At 36.2% G+C, this 20,375-nt stretch overlaps 1 protein-coding gene across 5 annotated transcripts in view; it reads left to right on the top strand.

The window, feature by feature from the left end:
* U2SURP (U2 snRNP associated SURP domain containing) overlaps positions 1-20,375 on the top strand; it is a 61,458-nt gene that overhangs the window by 27,320 nt on the left and 13,763 nt on the right. For 2 of the 5 annotated variants that reach the window (XM_030574316.1, XM_030574314.1), the window contains exons 7-21: positions 312-406; positions 486-518; positions 607-689; positions 1,200-1,365; positions 4,443-4,654; positions 5,617-5,660; positions 9,298-9,402; positions 11,115-11,181; positions 11,263-11,426; positions 12,808-12,970; positions 13,563-13,642; positions 15,257-15,344; positions 16,081-16,203; positions 19,220-19,376; positions 19,841-19,936. In XM_030574316.1, coding sequence (XP_030430176.1) covers positions 312-406; positions 486-518; positions 607-689; positions 1,200-1,365; positions 4,443-4,654; positions 5,617-5,660; positions 9,298-9,402; positions 11,115-11,181; positions 11,263-11,426; positions 12,808-12,970; positions 13,563-13,642; positions 15,257-15,344; positions 16,081-16,203; positions 19,220-19,376; positions 19,841-19,936 — 1,676 coding nt within the window. Of the gene's footprint in view, positions 1-311; positions 407-485; positions 522-606; positions 690-1,199; positions 1,366-4,442; positions 4,655-5,616; positions 5,661-9,297; positions 9,403-11,114; positions 11,182-11,262; positions 11,427-12,807; positions 12,971-13,562; positions 13,643-15,256; positions 15,345-16,080; positions 16,204-19,219; positions 19,377-19,840; positions 19,937-20,375 lie in introns of those variants that run through there. The other 3 variants (XM_030574312.1, XM_030574315.1, XM_030574317.1) reach the window with 2 other exon arrangements.

Below are 20,375 nucleotides of genomic sequence, written 5' to 3'. Positions count from 1 at the left end.
GGTGCCCTAGACCTTGATCTTGTAAATTGAACAACTTCTTGCACCTACAGGTGGCCCATCCAGGTTGGGGTAACGGCACACTAGGGTGGTGAAATGGGGAAGATTACATTTACGACTATTTGAGTTGTCCCGTTTCTGTGGCTAAGTGGAAAACTGGCAATTTGATACTTTTTACTGCCACTAACTTCATTTTAAAATGACTGCTAAAATGACTAGAGAGTCATATTTTGAAAGATGATATTTGAAAAATTGTTTATTAGGAATAACTTTGAATTGTAGATAATTGCTACCTGTATTTAACATTTTTGTAGAATTCAAGAGGAGCGTGATGAAAGGCATAAAACAAAAGGTAGATTAAGTCGTTTTGAGCCACCCCAGTCAGATTCAGATGGCCAGCGCCGTTCCAGTAAGTAATCATTATTTTATTATGTATGTTTGTTTTATAAAATTTATAGACTAAATATTCATAATCTCTTTTTATATAGTGGATGCTCCTTCAAGAAGAAACAGATCTTCTGGTGGTAATATAGATTCTTTTTTCATTTAGTACCATATTGTGTCACTTTAATTAATGTTTGGGTTATAATAATCTTCTCTTCATTTTAGTACTGGATGATTACGCACCAGGTTCACATGATGTTGGAGATCCAAGCACAACGAATTTGTACCTTGGAAACATTAATCCTCAGGTGAGGTTGGATGTAGCCATGTAATTAAGAGCAGGAGTTACATTGGATCCAGTTGAACTCTTTCAGGAGTTTGCTGTAGATTTTTATCTCAGTGAAATTTTGTTTTATGGTGGCTAATTATGATAACGGACTGTACACTTAAAGGATTATATATTAGTGAAAAATGTTATGCCACTGTAGAGATCCAGGTTTAGATATTTTAATACTGAGGGTAGGGCATTCTCCGTGGAAGCATTTCTGCTGTAGAACTCCTTGCTGGAAAAGATCAGGCTGAGATGAAGCCTGACTGTGGTTGGGTCAGAATATGAGATGTTCCTTTTCAAGAGAGCCTTCCCCATAGAATATCATCCATAAGCAGCACCACCCTGAAAACTCCCAAGCATCTACATAATCTCCTGTTTTTTCAGAGAATTGAGAAAAATAAAATATCACAACACTTAGATACCAAGGTGATATAGGTGCCTTAGAAAAACTGTAACTGGATGCTAATTCTGGTTTATTTTCCTATAGATGAATGAAGAGATGTTATGTCAAGAATTTGGGCGTTTCGGACCATTAGCTAGTGTTAAAATTATGTGGCCAAGAACCGATGAGGAAAGAGCAAGAGAGAGGAACTGTGGTTTTGTTGCCTTTATGAACAGGCGAGATGCTGAACGAGCATTAAAGAATTTAAATGGTAAACGGGACTTTAAATTGTGTCTAGTCATAATTACCTTTTAGGGGAGGCCTGAAATATAAGTTTGGGAGACATGTATCTTAGAATTAAGTTCTTTCAAAATGAAATAATGGAAAATATTGTGTCATAGAAAAGGTGGAAACTTAATCATATTTTTATTTCATTTTTACTTGCTAGTGCAGTTTGAAACATCTTTTAAAAAGTCTTATAATGGCTTCCTTTCCTCTGAGAGTGGAAATAGTTTTTTCCAGAGGGTATGAGGGATACTATATATTATAAACTATTATTTTTGCAGAGGGTGGGAGAGATACTACTATATTATAATAGTTTAAATGGATACCAGTGAATTGGTTATTTTTGGTAAATTATTAAAAACTCTGTGAATTGAGGCCAGGTCTGTACTTAAAGCTTGTGTTGGTATCGTAATATTGATTAGGGTTGTGATATTTTTACATCATTTTTATATTGCCAAAATCTTATTGTAGATGCAGGTATACTTGCAAAAAAGTGTTTTGACGGTGTAGCTTATTTCATTTGGGGAAATAGTATAACTATACAGTGAAAGCACACTCTTGTTGATATTAGCATGTCTGCTCTAGTGAATGCACAGCGGCACAGCTGTACTGATGCAAGTGCACTGCTGTAAGATTGCTCATGTAACCACTCTGTGCCCATGGGAGAGAGCTCTCCCGTGGACATCATAAAACCACCTAATCAAGAGGCAGTATCTGTGTTGGCAGGAGATCGTTGGCTGTGCACACAAGCACTTATGCTGGTGAAATTTAAGTCGCTCGGGTGTGGTTTTTTTTCACACCCTCAGCAACATAAATTTTGCTGACATAAGGAGTAGTGCAGACTTGGCCTAGGTTACTAGTATGGTACCATTATATTGGCAAATCTTTTTTTTAGTGTAGACTAGGCCTAAAATAAAGCTGTATAGACTATTTTTTAGCTTATCAATTTGAGTTGAGTATTAAAATCAATTGAATTAACACAGCGATCATAAAGTTTTAGATGATGCACAAAACTTGTGCTGTGATACTGGCAAGGGATAAAGACCGGCTCTGTTCAATATCTTCGTCAATGATTTAGATGTTGGCATAGAAAGTACTTTGGAGGACAGGGTCAAAATTCAAAATGATCTGAACAAATTGGAGAAATTGGAGAAATTGGAGAAATGGTCTGAGATAAACAGGATGAAGTTCAATAAAGATAAATGCAAAGTGCTCCACTTAGGAAGGAACAATCAGTTTCACACATACAGAATGGGAAGAGACTGTCTAGGAAGGAGTATGGCAGAAAGAGATCTAGGGGTCATAATGAACCACAAGCTTAATATGAGTCAACAGTGTGATACTGTTGCAAAAAAAGCAAACGTGATTCTGGGATACATTAACAAGTGTGTTGTAAACAAGACACGAGAAGTCATTCTTCCTCTTTACTCTGCGCTGGTTAGGCCTCAACTGGAGTATTGTGTCCAGTTCTGGGCACCGCATTTCAAGAAAGATGTGGAGAAATTGGAGAGGGTCCAGAGAAGAGCAATAAGAATGATTAAAGGTCTTGAGAACATGACCTATGAAGGAAGGCTGAAGGAATTGGGTTTGTTTACTTTGGAAAAGAGAAGACTGAGAGGGGACATGATAGCAGTTTTCAGGTATCTAAAAGGGTGTCATCAGGAGGAGGGAGAAAACTTGTTCACCTTAGCCTCCAATGATAGAACAAGAAGCAATGGGCTTAAACTGCAGCAAGGGAGATTTAGGTTGGACATTAGGAAAAAGTTCCTAACTGTCAGGGTAGTTAAACACTGGAATAAATTGCCTAGGGAAGTTGTGGAATCTCCATCTCTGGAGATATTTAAGAGTAGGTTAGAGAAATGTCTGTTAGGGATGGTCTAGACAGTATTTGGTCCTGCCATGAGGGCAGGGGACTGGACTCGACCTCTCGAGGTCCCTTCCAGGCCTAGAGTCTATGAGAAGAATCTGCCAAGTGAAGATGCAACATAAACCTTGAAAGAAAAAGTACTTCTTAAAGTACTGCTTGTCTGTAGGGGGATGAGGGGAAAGGCTTTCTCTCCAGCCCACATTTTCATTTTTGTTGTTGTTGCCAGTGAGTATAGTATGATGAATACATTTTCACTTGGATTAAGGAAGATATGACCAGCTGTAGAATGGCTAATTGTGATTAGTTTTGCCACTATGACTGCTATTGGTTGCTTAGAAGTTGAAAGTTCCCAGAAGGCATTTTGGCAGAAATTTTTGGATAATGAAGAGATCATGCTCCAAAAGTGCATTTAAAATTTGAGTGTACAGTGTTGATTTGCACTCATTAAACTGTTTATCTGTGAATAAAATGTCAGATTTTTTTTAACATGGTAGTTATTTATCCCAGTTTGGACAAATATTTATAAATATTTAACTATTTTTATTGTCCTTGCTTTATATACTTCCTGTTTTGTAATGAGGGCTTCTTACCTTCCCTGTATCCTACATTCATACTATCTTTGGCCTTCCTTAAGGAGTAGCTTGTTGTTTAATGTTTAATACTCATTTCAGAACTTCCATATGGAGAAAGCTAATATTTGCTGAAGCTTTACCATTCTGACAACATTTAGGGTTTAAATGTAGTATGCTGACCATGTTTCATTCCGTTTTATATGGATTGCGGACCAGCCTTCAGCTGTGGATCAGCCAAAATGATTGGCAGCTGTGGTCAGACATGGTGAAATGTCATAGTACAGATCAGGGCTTGCAGACTGGAGTGTTAAGCTTCAGTGTACATGCAAAGAACCTATGATTACCCTGGGTCTTGTTGCTTCTTTAAAAATTCAAGTTACGTGTACTGTACTCTCCTGAAGGCATACTTTGAAACCCTCCAAAAAAAAAAAAATTATATAGTGGGCTTTGGTATGATGTAACCTGCAGTCTTGGTATAATCTTACCATACTGTTTAAGTGAAAACAGATTAACCTTAGTATAGACAGGCCCAGGCCCCAAAGCTGTAATGAAACATTGCAAACAGTGGCACAGCTTTGATGTAGCTTTCAGTTTTATCAAGTATATAACCTTTCACTTTTGCAGGCAAGATGATTATGTCCTTTGAAATGAAGCTAGGTTGGGGCAAAGCTGTACCGATTCCACCACACCCAATATACATTCCACCTTCCATGATGGAACACACCCTCCCACCTCCTCCATCAGGACTGCCTTTTAACGCTCAGCCTAGAGAGAGATTGAAGAACCCCAATGCTCCAATGTTACCACCACCAAAAAACAAGGAGGATTTTGAGAAGGTAACTTAAAAATGTACCCTGGGCCATATCTAATTTATAAATATAAAATCTATGGTAGTCTTTTTTCAATGGCTTTATAGAATTGCATTATTCAGTCTGTTTCTGGCGGCCCTTAGCTACACAAACTGAGCTGTTCCCTGCCTTAGCCCAAGGGACTTTTATCCCGGAGGTATTGTCTGAGTACATTAGGCTATGATATTGGGCCTTGTCTTATTTTCATAACTCTTTTAAATCTGGCCATCATTTTCCCCCTCCAGGCTCCCTGGGTTTTTTTCCTCCTACGTCCCCCCTTTTGTAAGCTGCCAAATTTGCAGTATCTAAATTATTTCCTTTAAAGCAAATGCTACATTTGAATTCAGATAGCTTAATTTTTACACTAGAATGAGCTCATAAAATAGTTCTTCTATCTAGATGGCTGCTAGTAAGTTCATATATCGAGTCAGTATTTGAGGATAGTTCAGAATATTTTCAGAGATTTTTAGAACATTAGCTATGACAGTAAAAATGAAGGGTAAGTATTTTTTTTAAACACAAACCAATTTGATTTACATTTGTAAGAATTTGTTGATTCTTTAATGAATGACACTTAAATGATAGGGTTATTTTTTTAAAAGGCTTGGGAACAAAGTAGCAAAAATCAGTATGAGCCAGGTCAAATAGTTGAGAATTGTTTCATAAATTAAAACTCCTTAATTATTCTCAGTGTAGTACTTACTCAGTGCATTGATGTGCATTCCGACAGGAATGTTCTAATACTTTGCAATTGGTGAACTTTTGTGATTCACTGAACACAACCATCTGCTTTTTATGTAATTGCTTAGTTATAACTTTCCAGCAGTGATTGCCTGCAAATCTTGTGATAGATGTGTAGTATTTTCAATGCATATGTATATTTTTGCTTGTTACTTGTTAACAATACTCACATATTCTATGTTTATTATCTGATGTGACTTCATATACAGACTCTGTCGCAAGCCATAGTCAAAGTGGTTATCCCAACAGAAAGGTACATGTTTTTCTTTATTATTACTGATCTAAATATAGAAAATATCCCCTTCGGAATTTTAAAGAAAAATTGTGATGTTGAGGAAAAGGTAATGGCTTGACTGAGCAATGGTTTTTAATACTACTTATAATGGAAATTCATTTGTTTTTACAGTCTATATTTCACATTTAATATTTACCCCAGCAGTTTTTGGTGGAGAAGAACAGAATTATGATTCTCAGCAGCCAGAGTTGAATACTAGGGTATAGTTTGTGTAATTTCATCAGAGAATATTTGTCTGAGAAGTATTTAAGATTAGTGATAATTTTGTAGGTCTTGCCATTAACACCTGGATACTTTAGGGCTCTAACATTTCTGTATCTAATGTAGTACTGCTTTATTTTCTGAATTATGAACATATAACTCAGAACTCTGGTTCAGTCGACCCTATTAATTGAGCTTTAAGTTACCTTTTTTTTTAAATTTTATACACAGCATTCAACTAGATATGCAATCAGATGGAAAAGGGTGTTCTGTAATGCGAGGAGTATGTATTTAATTCTGGCTTCACATTAGTGTAACGGTAGAAGCATTGATGTAGGTATACCCTTGCTCAGTTAAGCTAAAACCTTTTCCCAAACATAGGAACACAACACTGTTTTTAAAAGTAAATAACACAAAAGAATACCAAATTCTCTTTGACATTGGCCTTGGTGAGCAACACCAGCTGAACTGTCTGCGGCAGCGGGGGACCAGGAAAACATCATGGGATGGATTGGGAAAGTATACAGTTTTTGACCAGACATTGGTACGATCGGCTCCAATAAATGTGGTTTTATTGTAACTGAAAGACATTTTTTGTTGGCCAACTTAAGATAATTGATATTTTTAAATAATGCACTTTAAACTATCATCCTTTTGTACTACACTGTTTTTATTGTCATAAAATAGCCCCTATTTTTTTTTTATAAAGGCTTTTGTAAAAATATTTTAAGGCAGTAGTATAAACATATTTTACAGTATACACAAATGCAGTGGTAATTTTGCTAAATTTCAGGGTGATGCAACTTTTGAATAGTGGTGTGGGATAATTATAGTGGCCAGCAGGGATTTGCTTGTAAAATCAGATTTAGAAAGATTTATTGGATAGTAAAGCAAGTATTAAACTAGGAATGTGTGTGGTGCAGCTAGCTTTCAGAGAAGGCTATGCTTCCGTTTTATGTATTGCAGCATTTTGAAAGCTCATGTAGTAAGGAGTACTCATCACATATTAACTGAACTGTATTAGAAAATAACTTTAAATTCAAAGTTTTTTAGCTTCCTGTTGGCAACTTGATTGAAGTGACATTAGTGGTGCCAGTAGTGGGAAAATACAATACAATGTACCTATTGTGCAAACATTTAATTTATGTGATTGACTTCAGTGGGACTACTCACATGATGACAGATAACATGTAAATATCTGCAAGATCAGGGGCCTAAGATTGTAAAGCCAGCTTCCTTCCTGTTCATTTGAACCATATTTAATATTGCATATATATTAGTTTAAACACTGAAGATTTTCTGTTTGCATTTTCATTGTTTTGCAAGAGAAACTGGTTTTAAAGGATTGGTTTCTCACTGTAGGTATTAGAAGTGATATGACTTTTTCAAAAGTGTGATGTGCTGAATCTTTCATCATATTCAGTCTTGCAATTAGGACTGGATATATTTCTAAAAACATTCTTTTGTTCAGTCACAAGTTAATGGACTTGATGATGGAGTTGCTAGGTAAACTTCCATGGCTGTGTTATGCAGGAAGTTGGTTTAGATGGTCACAGTGATCGCTTCTGGCCGTAAAAATCTGTGATATTATCAACATCAGGAGGCTTGAAAGTCTAATTGTAATTTTACACTATTTTCAAATACAGTTAGTTTGCACATTCTGAAACATTCTTGCTACTTGGACATTCAGAACACTGCACTGAATAAAATGGCTTGCAGAATTACTTTGAGTATGTTCTCTGCAGAATGTTTCCAAGATTGTCAGATTATTAGTATGCAAAAAACCCCTGAGTTCTAGGTAGGGCTTAAATGAAGTACTGCCTTTGGTCTTTTGTGTGATATATGAAGGAAATGTAGTCCTATTAATAATTCATACATAATTCAGACCATTTGCCAATTTCTAAAACAATAGGGACAGATTTTGTTTCTTTAGTCTTAAAGATTTTTTTCATTACGTTTTTTAGTTTTGTGGAAAAAAATTGTCCGCTTAAGAACTTTACATCTGTGAGAGCTTTGAACTATTAATATGGTAAAAAATAAAATAGTAATTACCTAGTAATCATATTAAGCACTTTGGTACATGGAGACACAAATGAAGTAATTCTGTATCTTCTTTTATGAACAGTTACCAAAATTTAAACATAACACTTTATGGATTATAACCTAATTTGGGGTCACTGAAAGGGAAATGTGCATACAATGTTCAAAGAGCCAATATCCTTTTGTTTTGCTTTAAATAACTCATATGAGGTAAAAACGCAAACCTGCTAAAAGTAAAGCTGCATTTGTTTTGCTTGCACCATATCTGAAATACTTACATCATGAAGCCTTTCGTTGATATGTGTAAGCTGTGACCTATATTTGAAAACTTAGGGCCCTGTTTCAAAATGTAAACTACTTTAATAGTAGTTTAGCTAACAGAAGGTCACTGTTAAATAGTAAATATTTTTTGATTGAAAATCAGTTTCTACCATATTGCAGGAGTTGTTTTACCAGTCTTTAAGTGGGCCTAAATTTTCAAATTAAAAAATACTTTCAGATTTTCTTCTGACAGATTTGTCTAACTGTGAATGTGTAAGGCTGTTGTGTGGAGCAACATGAGGTCTAGCTTTCTTTATAGATCTTGGAATTGTAATTTGGCTCATTGAGTTTAGGTTGCTACAAAATGGTATGTTTTGATAAACGATGTACAGGATTGTTTTAATGGCATACATCTTAAACGTTGACCAAAAGCATGTTGGCTCCTTAATGGCCTGATTTTAATAAAATCTCCACCTGGTTTGTGTCAGGAAAGCTGATGCACAATTTTGCACGCTCAGATATTTCTTTTGTATGTCTTTTAGCTTGAAAGCTGGATGGAGTTTCTATTAAATAGGTTAAAATGATAACTTGTATTAATTTTGAGTGCAAGCAAACAGTAGACACAGTCTGCAGAACACTGACTAACTTTTTAAATGTATCAGCACTAAATGATACGTTTTAGATTTTAATGTATCAGCACTAGTTCAGGGATCACTATTTGACTAACGGAGATCGCTTTTTGGTATTCAGTTGCCCTTTTTTATAGCTAAGATCATTGTTAGTTTTCACTAAGGTAAAGGTTAGTTTTGACTAAGGCAGAAGATGACTGCGGGCTAAGGTGTTGATGTTTAGGAATAAGAGCTTCACTTAGAAAATACACACTCCACCTTTATCAGGCATCTTTTCATTTTAGTATGCCTGTGTTCTTGATGCACGGCTTTAACGTTGCTCCATGTTACCTTATTTTTATACTATTTTTTTAACAGTACAGCAAAATAATCTCCTGCATACAGTTATAGTATCTTAGGTGGAGTGTAGTTTTGTATAGTGTTAGGTCTGAATCCATTTTTCTTTAACTGTGTTGTTGTTGTAGGAATTTGCTCGCATTGATACATCGAATGATAGAGTTTGTGGTACGTGAAGGGCCTATGTTTGAAGCCATGATCATGAACCGAGAAATCAACAATCCAATGTTCAGGTGCTTATTTTTGTTTAATATCCAGTAACACTGGATCTGTTTCAGTTATTGCTAGTAATTATCTTTTTAAAAATATTGTAGTGGGAGATGCTTTCTGAATGGATATCTTGAATGTAAATAAGTTAAATTTTAGAAATTAGTGAGTTTTACTAATTGTTCATATATCCTGAATCAGAATGAAAAGCCAAAACGTCACCGTTTTTTGTGAAATGAAATTTCTTCCTCCCCCCCAATTTCTAAACAAAATAGTTTCAAAATGAAAAATTGAAGATTTTTGTTAAATAACAAGACATTCAGTTTTGACGTTTTCAACATGATTTTTTTCTAATTTTTTAAAAATAAAATTTTGTCGGTGCAATTTAGTGACATTCTGGTTTGTCAAATGGTTGTTTTCCAATGGTAAACTGTTTTGGTGAGCTCTAAATACTCATACCGTTAAAGCCATTGGTGAAGTCAAAACCTTACTGATAATCTACAGTAAAATTATCTTTAAAATGACATGTGACTCCTAGTAATCAGAAGAGTTCAATGTCATTGATAATAGTAGAGTACAAAATGCATATTTTACATGTGTTATATGAATACCTGGCTTCAGTAAAAGTTAGGTGTCTTTCTGTTAACTTTGAGCAGGAATTGGATAAGATCTGTGGTTGAAATTCAGAATTTCCGTCTCACAAGAAACTCTGACCTTTTGAAATTTCCCTTTATCCTGAATCTGAATGAAACTTCAAAATTTCCTGCAAAACAAAATTTATGAAAAATTTTAATTCAGAAAAATCAAAACAACCTCACCTTAATTTCATTCAAGTGCTTCATTTCAACTTTGTTTTGACTGTCATATTAATTTATGCTATTACAGTGTTTGTTTCTGGTTTGTTTCCCTGCAGGTCCAGCCGATCACGGCTCCCACTGGCTGCGGATTGCTACTCTGGGCCAGTGGAAGCTGCTGGAAGCGGCGTGGGTCGAGGGACTTACTGGCCGCTGCTTCCAGCAGCCCCCATTGGCCTGCAGCGGCAAACCACGGCCAGTGGGAGGTGTGATCGGCCGAACCTGCGGACAGGGCAGGTAAACAAACTGGCCCGGCCCGCCAGGGGCTTCCCTACACAAGTGGCGACCCCAGTTTGAGAAACACTGTGCTATTATGTTATAAAATTCTAAACAAAGTACTTTGGCCTGTCACAGTGTTCCCACGAATGTTTAGATTTTGTCTAATCAGCATTTTCAAGTGGAAAACTGTTCAGTTGGAAAACTTTTGACCAGTTCTGGTCCCTCATGTACAACTTGAGTAACTGAACAATATTCTAGAGAGTGCCTCTACAACTTCTAATGCAGTCTTAGGGGCTATGGTAGCCCTTCAAGCTGATGTCTCCACCTTGCAGTGAGACAAGCCACTTAATTTGTGTAGGTCCAGTAGCTATGCTACCGAAATCCTACTCAGTCCTAGGGCACAGGGAGCTCTAGTGGAGTTTTGCTTTTCATTATGCCGCTTGTGTATGTCTCCATGTGTTGGTCCCCCAAAGCTGCTCTCACTGTGCAGGGGTAGCACTCTACTTATGATGCTCTTGGGTTGCTCTATGGCCAGAGTGGGATGAGGGGAAGGAGTTGCATATTGATGCCTTTCATTTCTTTAAATAGTATTTCCTTTTAATTGTGTTTCAAATGTATACTTGAAATGACATGCTTTACTTTTTATTTTCCCCACCCCGGCTTAGGTTTTTGTTTGAAAACCAGACTCCAGCCCATGTATATTACAGATGGAAGCTTTATTCAATTTTACAGGCAAGTAAAATTTTAGTGATAATTCACAATGTTGCACATGATAAAATACAGGAACACAGGAAATATTATTGCTCTTTTTAGGGAGACGCTCCAACCAAGTGGAGGACAGAAGACTTTCGTATGTTCAAAAATGGATCATTTTGGAGGCCACCACCATTAAATCCATATCTGCATGGGATGTCAGAAGAGCAAGAAACTGAAGCATTTGTAGAGGAACCTAACAAGAAGGGTGCACTTAAGGAGGAGTAAGAACTTAAGATCTAGTATTTTCAATTATGTCATCATAATGTCTTTCTTGCTAATTTTTTTTTTTAAAGTAGTATGATATGCCATCCCAGATGCCCTACCATGTTTTACTGTAATGTTAGGAGTTTGGAGCTCTCTTAGAACTATTGTTATGTTTTTAGTACAGTTTATGGATTTTTAGTGTGATTAATTTCTAGTCACCTTTCGCTTTTGACTTAGATTATGTTTAGTTGGCTCACCCTGGCTTGTTTAACTGCTTGAGAAGTGTTCAGACTGTTTAAGTCAGAGTAGCCCCCTATTTATGGGGGTTGGGAGGATGATGTCAAAGTATTTGTTGGTTTCCTATCTCCATCTGTTGGTGGGTGAATATAATTCCAGGATCTGGGCTGGAGAAAATAAATGAGCAGGTAAAACATTACCTGGTTTGAATGTCTGAAAAGAGTTAAATGTAAATGTTGTCCCTGTTGTCCTCATCCTATCACCAGAATTTGATCTATCTTGACCATATTCTACTGATTTCATTGACTGGAAATTAAAATATGAAATAGCTACTAATTGACAGAGGGAAACTTAGTTGACAGGGCAGTATAAAGTTCTGTTCTTCCATTTGCTGTAACTGCGATGACATGTTATTAACAACAGTAGTGCACAAAATGTTGTTATGTTACAAAAGGAACTTTGTGGCTGAACTTATTGAAAACAGCCATGTTAACTCTAACTCAATTCAAAACAAACACTGGAAAATTAAATTATTCTCCCTACAGTCTTGTCTTCCATTTGACAAACAAATTCTAAGACTATTGAAAAGAGAGTTCACAATAAGTATTCTTGTGTATACCTTTTTGTATCCAAAACCTTCATAAAAGATTGAAAATCACGGGCCTGATACTCCTCTCAAATAGACATACATTTGGAATAACTTCATTGAAGTCAATGTAATTAAATCACTTGTTATGCTATTATGACACAAAAGTAGGGTCTAACATTTCTTTCCTTATAAACATCTTCATTTTGCCAACTTTTTTCCCCATGTGTTGCTAAAAGCCAATGTGTGGACTTCTGTTCCATTATTCTTTCTTTTCACCAACATAATTATTGCAATATGTGTAGCTTTTTAAAATAGGGTATAACTTGGCTTAGACTAGAGGAGAGTTTTCAGTAGCCTTTGGTCTGTTTTAATGTCTAATTTGTCTTTACATTTGTGTTTAGGAGTTTTTCATCTTAATGAATATGTATACCTTTATTCACTGAAAACATACAACAGATTATAATATTACTTTAGCCCTAAACAAGTTGATCTCACTACAAGCTTAATTAGAACTTTATAGGCAAAGTGCTGTTAATTTATATGAAAATGTGAAAAACACTGTGAAATTTTAGGCAGAGAGACAAATTAGAGGAAATCCTACGTGGATTAACGCCTCGTAAGAACGATATTGGCGATGCAATGGTTTTCTGTCTTAATAATGCCGAAGCTGCTGAAGAAATTGTAGACTGCGTTACAGAGTCATTGTCCATTCTGAAGACTCCTCTTCCTAAAAAGGTATGAAGAATTTCTTTATTCATACTATGTATAATTTGGGGGCCTTTCTCTATAATGGGTGCATGCAGTTAAAAGTATTTTTTCCCAATTTTAAGATGATCCTAGTTTTCTGTATTAAAACTAGAGTTTGAAGTTGGTTTTCCATTCTTCTGAGAAGTGCCATTTTGTTCAAGCAAATTCTTATTCTCTCTTTTGCCTAGTATTTTTCCATTCAAAACTTTTCACATTTTCCATTCCTTCCAAATCAGCCTTGTATATGGATAGGGGGGAAGAAGAATGGGAGGTTGCCTTTTCACTGTCTGAATAGAATATTGTGAGCTTTCATACATATAGAAACAAATCAGAATTCTAATCTTTACCTGATATGATTATACAACATATGTATGTATGTACTGAAGTTCTGATGACTGTTCTTGCTGGAAATGGATATAAACATAGGAAAGGAAAGCTGGCATCAGGCTAGTTTAATTTAAAATAGACCAAAGTCTCTTGAATTTGCATATCTTGTATTTATCCCAAGATATCACAATATTATCACAGCATAATTTAAATTTTAAAAAGTTGATCATAATTTGGATCCTCTTTATTGTAGATTGCAAGATTATATTTGGTGTCAGATGTGTTATATAACTCTTCAGCTAAAGTTGCCAATGCTTCGTATTATCGAAAATTGTAAGTATCAAGTTTTTTGAATTCTTTATAGAAATAAAGTAATGTAATTATAGCTTTAAAAATACATTCATCTAGTTTTTCCCTCTGGATAAAAGGGGAAGTGTAATATTGTATTGTAAATAGAAAAGGATAAACCTTCCTCACTTTGCTGGTGTGGGTATGATTATTGTGCTCTCATATAGCATGCTTTTAAAATATGTCGTAGGTGTGCCCTTTTTGCTTGTTTTTTCTGTTTTTTCCCCCCTCTCATGACCATCTTTTCATCTATGCACATGGTTTTCATTAGCTTGAATTTTGGAAGTGACCTTAAGATCCTAGTACCCATTTGCAACAGTCAGGCCGCTGCCTTGAACAATTTTCTGTTGTTTTTGCTTTCCATTCCCTACATAGTTTCCCTCACCTAGCTTCTTAGTTTTCATCTTACTCTTGTCACCCTTTTGTAGCCTAATTCATATCAGTGGATCAAATAGCGGAAGGGATTAGAATGATAGGAAGAGCTGCTCCTTTGTGACCTAGTTTTCAACTCAGTTTCTTATTTTGTGATCAGTTGTACTGAATTTAATTCCAAATGTGCTGAACTTTTGGCGTGAAAGAGACAATGGCAAACTTGAAATCAAATTCATTTTAAAAATGTGTGTTGTTAGGTGTTTCAGTTATATCTGTCCCTAAGTTTCCATGCTGAATTTTACTGTTTTACAGTCACATTTCTTCTCTCCCATGTTGCTGTGTAAAAGGCCCACATAAACAGGAGAAGCATATTGTATGAGGAAATCAAGAAACTGACTATATATGAAGTCCTGTCAAACGCACAAAGAATACAACTAAAAGAATATCAAAATATTTTTCCTCCACTCTGTGTTGTTCTGTTGTTAGCTCCCTCCCTTTCCTTCTCCCCAGTTTCTGCAGTTAGTCATGCAGATGGCCCCTCACACCAGCATGGAGCCCCATTATAGAATTGGGGCTGTTGCTGCTGGTAATAATAGTGTAGCAAGAAAATCTAGCAGACAGAAGTCTCTTTTAAACGTTGACTTTGTCCTTTGAAAATCTGGAAGATAGCTATAGCACAGAATCTAACTCAAAATTTTCCAAGCACTATAAGAGGCACATTATAGAACTTGTGACCAGGGAGAGGGAGCAAGCCTTTGTACCCTTTTGCTCCTTGGTTTCTTTGGAGCCTTGTTAAAGTTATGGTAGCCTCCCAAGGCTGCCTTGTGGGCTGCAGCACTCTTTGGTCTCTCCAAAACTTTGCAGCCCTCCACTCAGCATGCTCCCATGTCAGGCCTTGTAAGAGAGAGGCTTATGGCTGTCTTCCATGGTGTCTTCACAGAGGGACTGTTTCCTGCCTGAACACAGTGCTTTTATGCCATTTCAACCCTACTACATAGTCTAAAGGGTTTGAAGCACTGATGGGTATCTCCCCATGTAATTCCACCATTCACTGAAGCAAATTTCACATATGGTAACTGTATTTGGTTTATAGTTCAGTTCATGGCTATGAATCCTCATGATGAAACCACAGTATTTAGAAGGAATAGGTTCCAGGTACATGCAATATGAACTAGATTACAGTCCTCATGTTACACTGTTTAATGTAAGAAATGTGTTTAATTCCAGTTTTGAAACAAAATTATGTCAGATATTTTCTGATCTCAATGCTACCTACCGTACAATACAAGGCCATTTACAGTCGGAAAATTTCAAGGTATGTGCATTATTGTTAATATGACATATTGAGAACATGAATTAGTAGTATTCTTCTGCACAAGAGAATGTGTTCATAACAAAACTTGATTAAACCCCAAACTTCCAAATTAAGGATAGTACCATTTTGAACTTTCAGAGTTCCATTTCTTTCTCTTCTGTCATAGAGATAGTAGCTTTGAATTTGTGTTCAAACTGTCTTCTTATACAAATATTACTTTTAAAATGCTTAAAAGAAGAAAGAGTTTTTCTATTAGGTTTTTGCCCGATGGGTAGAGATCAATGTAAATGAAGAAAATATAACTAATAGATTAAATATGTAATTAAGTATATACTCATGGAATTGAGAAAGAAATGTAGCATTTGAGAATGGATTTGTTCTGGTAGGGTCACTTTTTAGTTTTGTATTAGACAATGTACATTTCAGTGTAAGAAATCTTAATATGAGAAGAAATTGCTGGACACAGAATACACAATCTTATTTTCACCCTTTTTTTTTGTTAGTAGTTGATAATTAGACTTTATAAAACCTTAACAGAGAATGGCCATTTGCTACTTTTAAACTAAATTTATTTCTAATTTCTATCTACAGAAAACATACAGTATTGTTTTTCTCTTGAAAATTGATTATATGCCAAATGCATGTTATAAAACTATAGTTTTATAATGCTGTGCTATAAACTTCTGATAATTTTAAAATACCTCATTACAAAGTGCTAGCATTTTTCTATTTTTAGCAACGGGTGATGACATGCTTCAGAGCATGGGAAGACTGGGCGATTTATCCAGAACCCTTTTTGATCAAACTGCAGAATATTTTCTTGGGGCTTGTAAATATTATAGAAGAAAAAGAAATAGAGGTAAGTGCTTGGCTTAACTAAAACTAAACTTTGATAATGATGCAAATAGGGTGAAGCAACCAGAAAAACTGGCAAGGATTATTTTGGTACCCCCGATTGAGGGAGTGTTGCTGCTGCTTGACAGGTTTGAAATTTATGAATTTTGATAAACTTGGCTGTTAGATGTTAGCTGAGCATTCAAGAGAACTTCTTTCCATCTAGGCCCTGGAAGATAAATGTGACCGTTTCTTTCAGATATAGAATCATAGAATATCAGGGTTGGAAGGGACTTCAGGAGATCATCTAGTCCAACCCCCTGCTCAGAGCAGGCCCAATCCCCAGACAGGTTTTTGCCCCATCCCTAAATGGCCCCCTCACGGATTGAACTCTCAACCCTGGGTTTAACAGGCCAATGCTCAAACCACTAAACTATCCCTACCAGAATTCATGCCTTTGTCATTTTCAGACTAGATTACTGTAATGCAGTATATCATGGGGTTACATCCTGAGACTATTTGGAAACTGAAGCTAGTGCAGAATGTGACAGGCAGTTTACTTTGTACTCTAAGTACCTGGTAGAGTTGACTTGTGAATTTCCAGGTGGAATTTAAGGTGTTGGTATTAACCATAGTATCACAGTTGGAATTAGTGGAGCTACTTGAGCTGGAAGTATCCCAGCTTAAATGAGGGAACTGTTGTTGGTATGTCATTATGAAGGATGGCCTCTGCAGTTTACATACCCGCACCGTGGTCTGTTAGAGGCAGGAATTGCTTTTGTATTTTTCCAGGAGAGGCAGTCTGAAGGATGTTTGTGTGAGGTGCCTGGATGTATAATTACAGTGGGATGCCCTGTACACTCCTAAAAAGAACAGGAGTACTTGTGGCACCTTAGAGACTAACAAATTTTATTTCAGCATGAGCTTTCGTGAGCTACAGCTCACTTCTTCGGATGCATAGAATGGAACACACAGACAGGAGATATTTATACATACAGAGAACATGAAAAGGTGGAAGTATGCATACCAACAGGGAGAGTCTAATCAATTGAGATGAGCTATCATCAGCAGGAGAAAAAAAAAAACCTTTTGAAGTGATAATTAAGATGACCCATAGAAGATGTGAGGAGAACTTAACATAGGGAAATTGGGTCATTACACTAATTGAATCTATCATTCCCAGTCTCTGTTTAGGCCTGAGTTAATTGTATCTAATTTGCATATTAATTTGAGTTCAGCAGTCTCTCTTTGGCGTTTGTTTTTGAAGTTTTTTTGTTGCAAAATTGCCACCTTCAAGTCTGTCACTGAGTGGTTAGAGAGGTTGAAGTGTTCTCCCACTGGTTTTTGAATGTTATGATTCCTGATGTCAGATTTGTGTCCATTTATTCTTTTGCGTAGAGACTGTCCAGTTTGGCCAGTGTACATGGCAGAGGGGCATTGCTGGCACATGATGGCATATATCACGTTGGTAGATGTGCCGGTGAACGAGCCCCTGATGGCGTGGCTGATGTGATTAGGTCCTATGATGGTGTCAAGGTTGGTTCACCTGCACATCTACCAACGTGATATATGCCATCATGTGCCAGCAATGCCCCTCTGCCATGTACATTGGCCAAACCGGACAGCCTCTTCACAAAAAGAATAAAATGGACACAAATCTGACATCAGGAATCATAACATTCAAAAACCAGTGGGAGAACACTTCAGCCTCTCTAACCACTCAGTGACAGACTTGAAGGTGGCAATTTTGCAACAAAAAAACTTCAAAAACAAACTCCAAAGAGAGACTGCTGAACTCAAATTAATATGCAAATTAGATACAGTTAACTCAGGCCTAAACAGAGACTGGGAATGATAGATTCAATTAGTGTAATGACCCAATTTCCCTATGTTAAGTTCTCTCATCTTCTATGGGTCATCTTAATTATCACTTCAAAAGGTTTTTTTTTTTTTTCTCCTGCTGATGATAGCTCATCTCAATTGATTAGACTCTCCCTGTTGGTATGCATACTTCTATCTTTTCATGTTCTCTGTATGTATAAATATCTCCTGTCTGTGTGTTCCATTCTATGCATCCGAAGAAGTGAGCTGTATCTCACGAAAGCTCATGCTGAAATAAATCTGTTAGTCTGTAAGGTGCCACAAGTACTCCTGTTCTTTTTGTGGATACAGACTAACACAGCTGCTATTCTGAAACCTGTACGCTCCTAGTTGTTAAACACCCAGAGCATGGGATGGATGATTACTGATGTTTTATAACTAAATATATATATCCTAAATGAGGAAGATCAAGTCACTGGAGGCTAGTAAACAAATATAGGATTTGAACAAGTCTTTGCATTACAGCACTGCCAAAATATAGTATACAAGAGATGGTAACTGAAATATAAAGGGAAAATGGGATTGCTCTTATTGTATTATGAATGCTAACAATAGAGTCAAGAACGCATAGAAGCCTGAAGGAAAGTGCTTGTGCCTAATGTATTAGAAAGATTCTTTAGGAATGGTTAATTATGTGAATATTGCTTTGTGTTGCTACCAAAGAGGGAGACTTTTTGCCAGTTGCTCAGTTTAAAGTCTCTTTCTGGGAATCTTTCACATATCTGAAGTCAGGTGCACAGCTGTGTGTCCTTCAGTGAATTAATGCATTTGCCTCCTGAGCCAAACCTGTACTTTATGTATGTGTTTCATCCTCCTTTCCTTTGGATATGGAGATGGCAGAACTGTTAAGTAATGTGTGGACAAATTTCATCTTCCTAGTTTTGTATGAGAGAATTTAGTCACTTCTGTTGAAATTACACAGCAGTGTAGGGAGCAAATATCAGTTTAGAGTAATGCACTAATATATGTGCTACTGGGAACGCTTTGTTGCTTTCTATTTAAGGTGTGTTTGAAGCTATAATTAAAAAAAAAAATCCAGCAAGTAAGTAAATGTTACCTGAAATGAACTAGAGAAATGAAAGTTAACAATGTAGATCACTCATTGGGCAGCCCCTCACTGAAGGAATTTAAGTATTTACAATAAATATATTTGCCTACAGGAAGTACCAGATGATCTTGATGGAGCGCCCATTGAGGAAGAGCTTGATGGTGCACCACTGGAAGATGTTGATGGAATTCCTATTGATGCTGCTCCAATAGATGATCTTGATGGAATCCCTATTAAATCGCTTGATGATGATCTTGACGGTATACCTTGTAAGTTCAACTTGTAATTTGGAATTCTAGGTTTCCTGATATAATGTACTTAATGCTGATATAGGAACTTGACTTGAAAAAGTTAATAGCCTGGTGCCTCATCGTAAACTTGAATTTCAAAATGAAGTACATGTAAAAATTGATCAGCAACAAGGAATAAGACAGAGTATTTAACAAGTAGAATGTTGAGTTCATGATTGACTCTATTTTTAATCTTATGACGTCAACAAAATTAGTTTATAATTTATTTTTAGATTGTAATCTCTTGGGGCAGGGCCCATGTTGCCTACCATGGTGGGGCCCCAATCCTTTTGGGTGTTAATAGTGATACAAATAATAAATAGATGGCACAGGTCACTTAAATATTTTATTACACTGCAAATGCCCTAATAAAATTCAACGTTTAAGATCTACTGAGAGAACTTTTGGACAATGATTTTCTTTATATCTTTTTTCCTCAACAGTGGATACTTCTGAAGAGTCTAAAAAGAATGAGCCCATATTCAAAGTTGCCCCTTCAAAATGGGAGGCAGTGGATGAAGCAGAATTGGAAGCTCAGGGTTAGTTTAAAAAAACTTTTAAAATTGAGGCACTTTTGTAAGTAAATTGGAAGTTTTAATGTTTTACTTGGCTGCTTTTCATGAACACTTGTAAGTAAGCTATCTAAAACTATTCATGCAGTTTAAATACTTTCAATGATAACTGCTTCCTTCAGTTAGAATTTTCTGTGAAGTAAATTGAGCTTTGTTCTGCATCTGTTTTTCATACTTCAGTAACGTCAACTTTAAAAATCTTCCCATGCATAATAAATAAATATTGGAAAACATTTAGTGATATACTACTGATTACCCATTCTCAAATCTTTATTCTAAGGATAAAATGTTTAAAGAACACTCAGTGTTCCAGTTGCAAAAGTAATGCAAATACTTGGACTCCGAAGTCCCATTGATTGCTGTTGAGACTTCGACTTATAAGTGCCTATATCACTTTTGTAAATGG

Source organism: Gopherus evgoodei, chromosome 9, assembly GCF_007399415.2.
Source record: "Gopherus evgoodei ecotype Sinaloan lineage chromosome 9, rGopEvg1_v1.p, whole genome shotgun sequence".
NCBI lineage: Eukaryota > Metazoa > Chordata > Testudines > Testudinidae > Gopherus > Gopherus evgoodei.
Note: the sequence above shows the minus strand (reverse complement) of the source record. Positions and strands in the feature narration are given on the sequence as shown.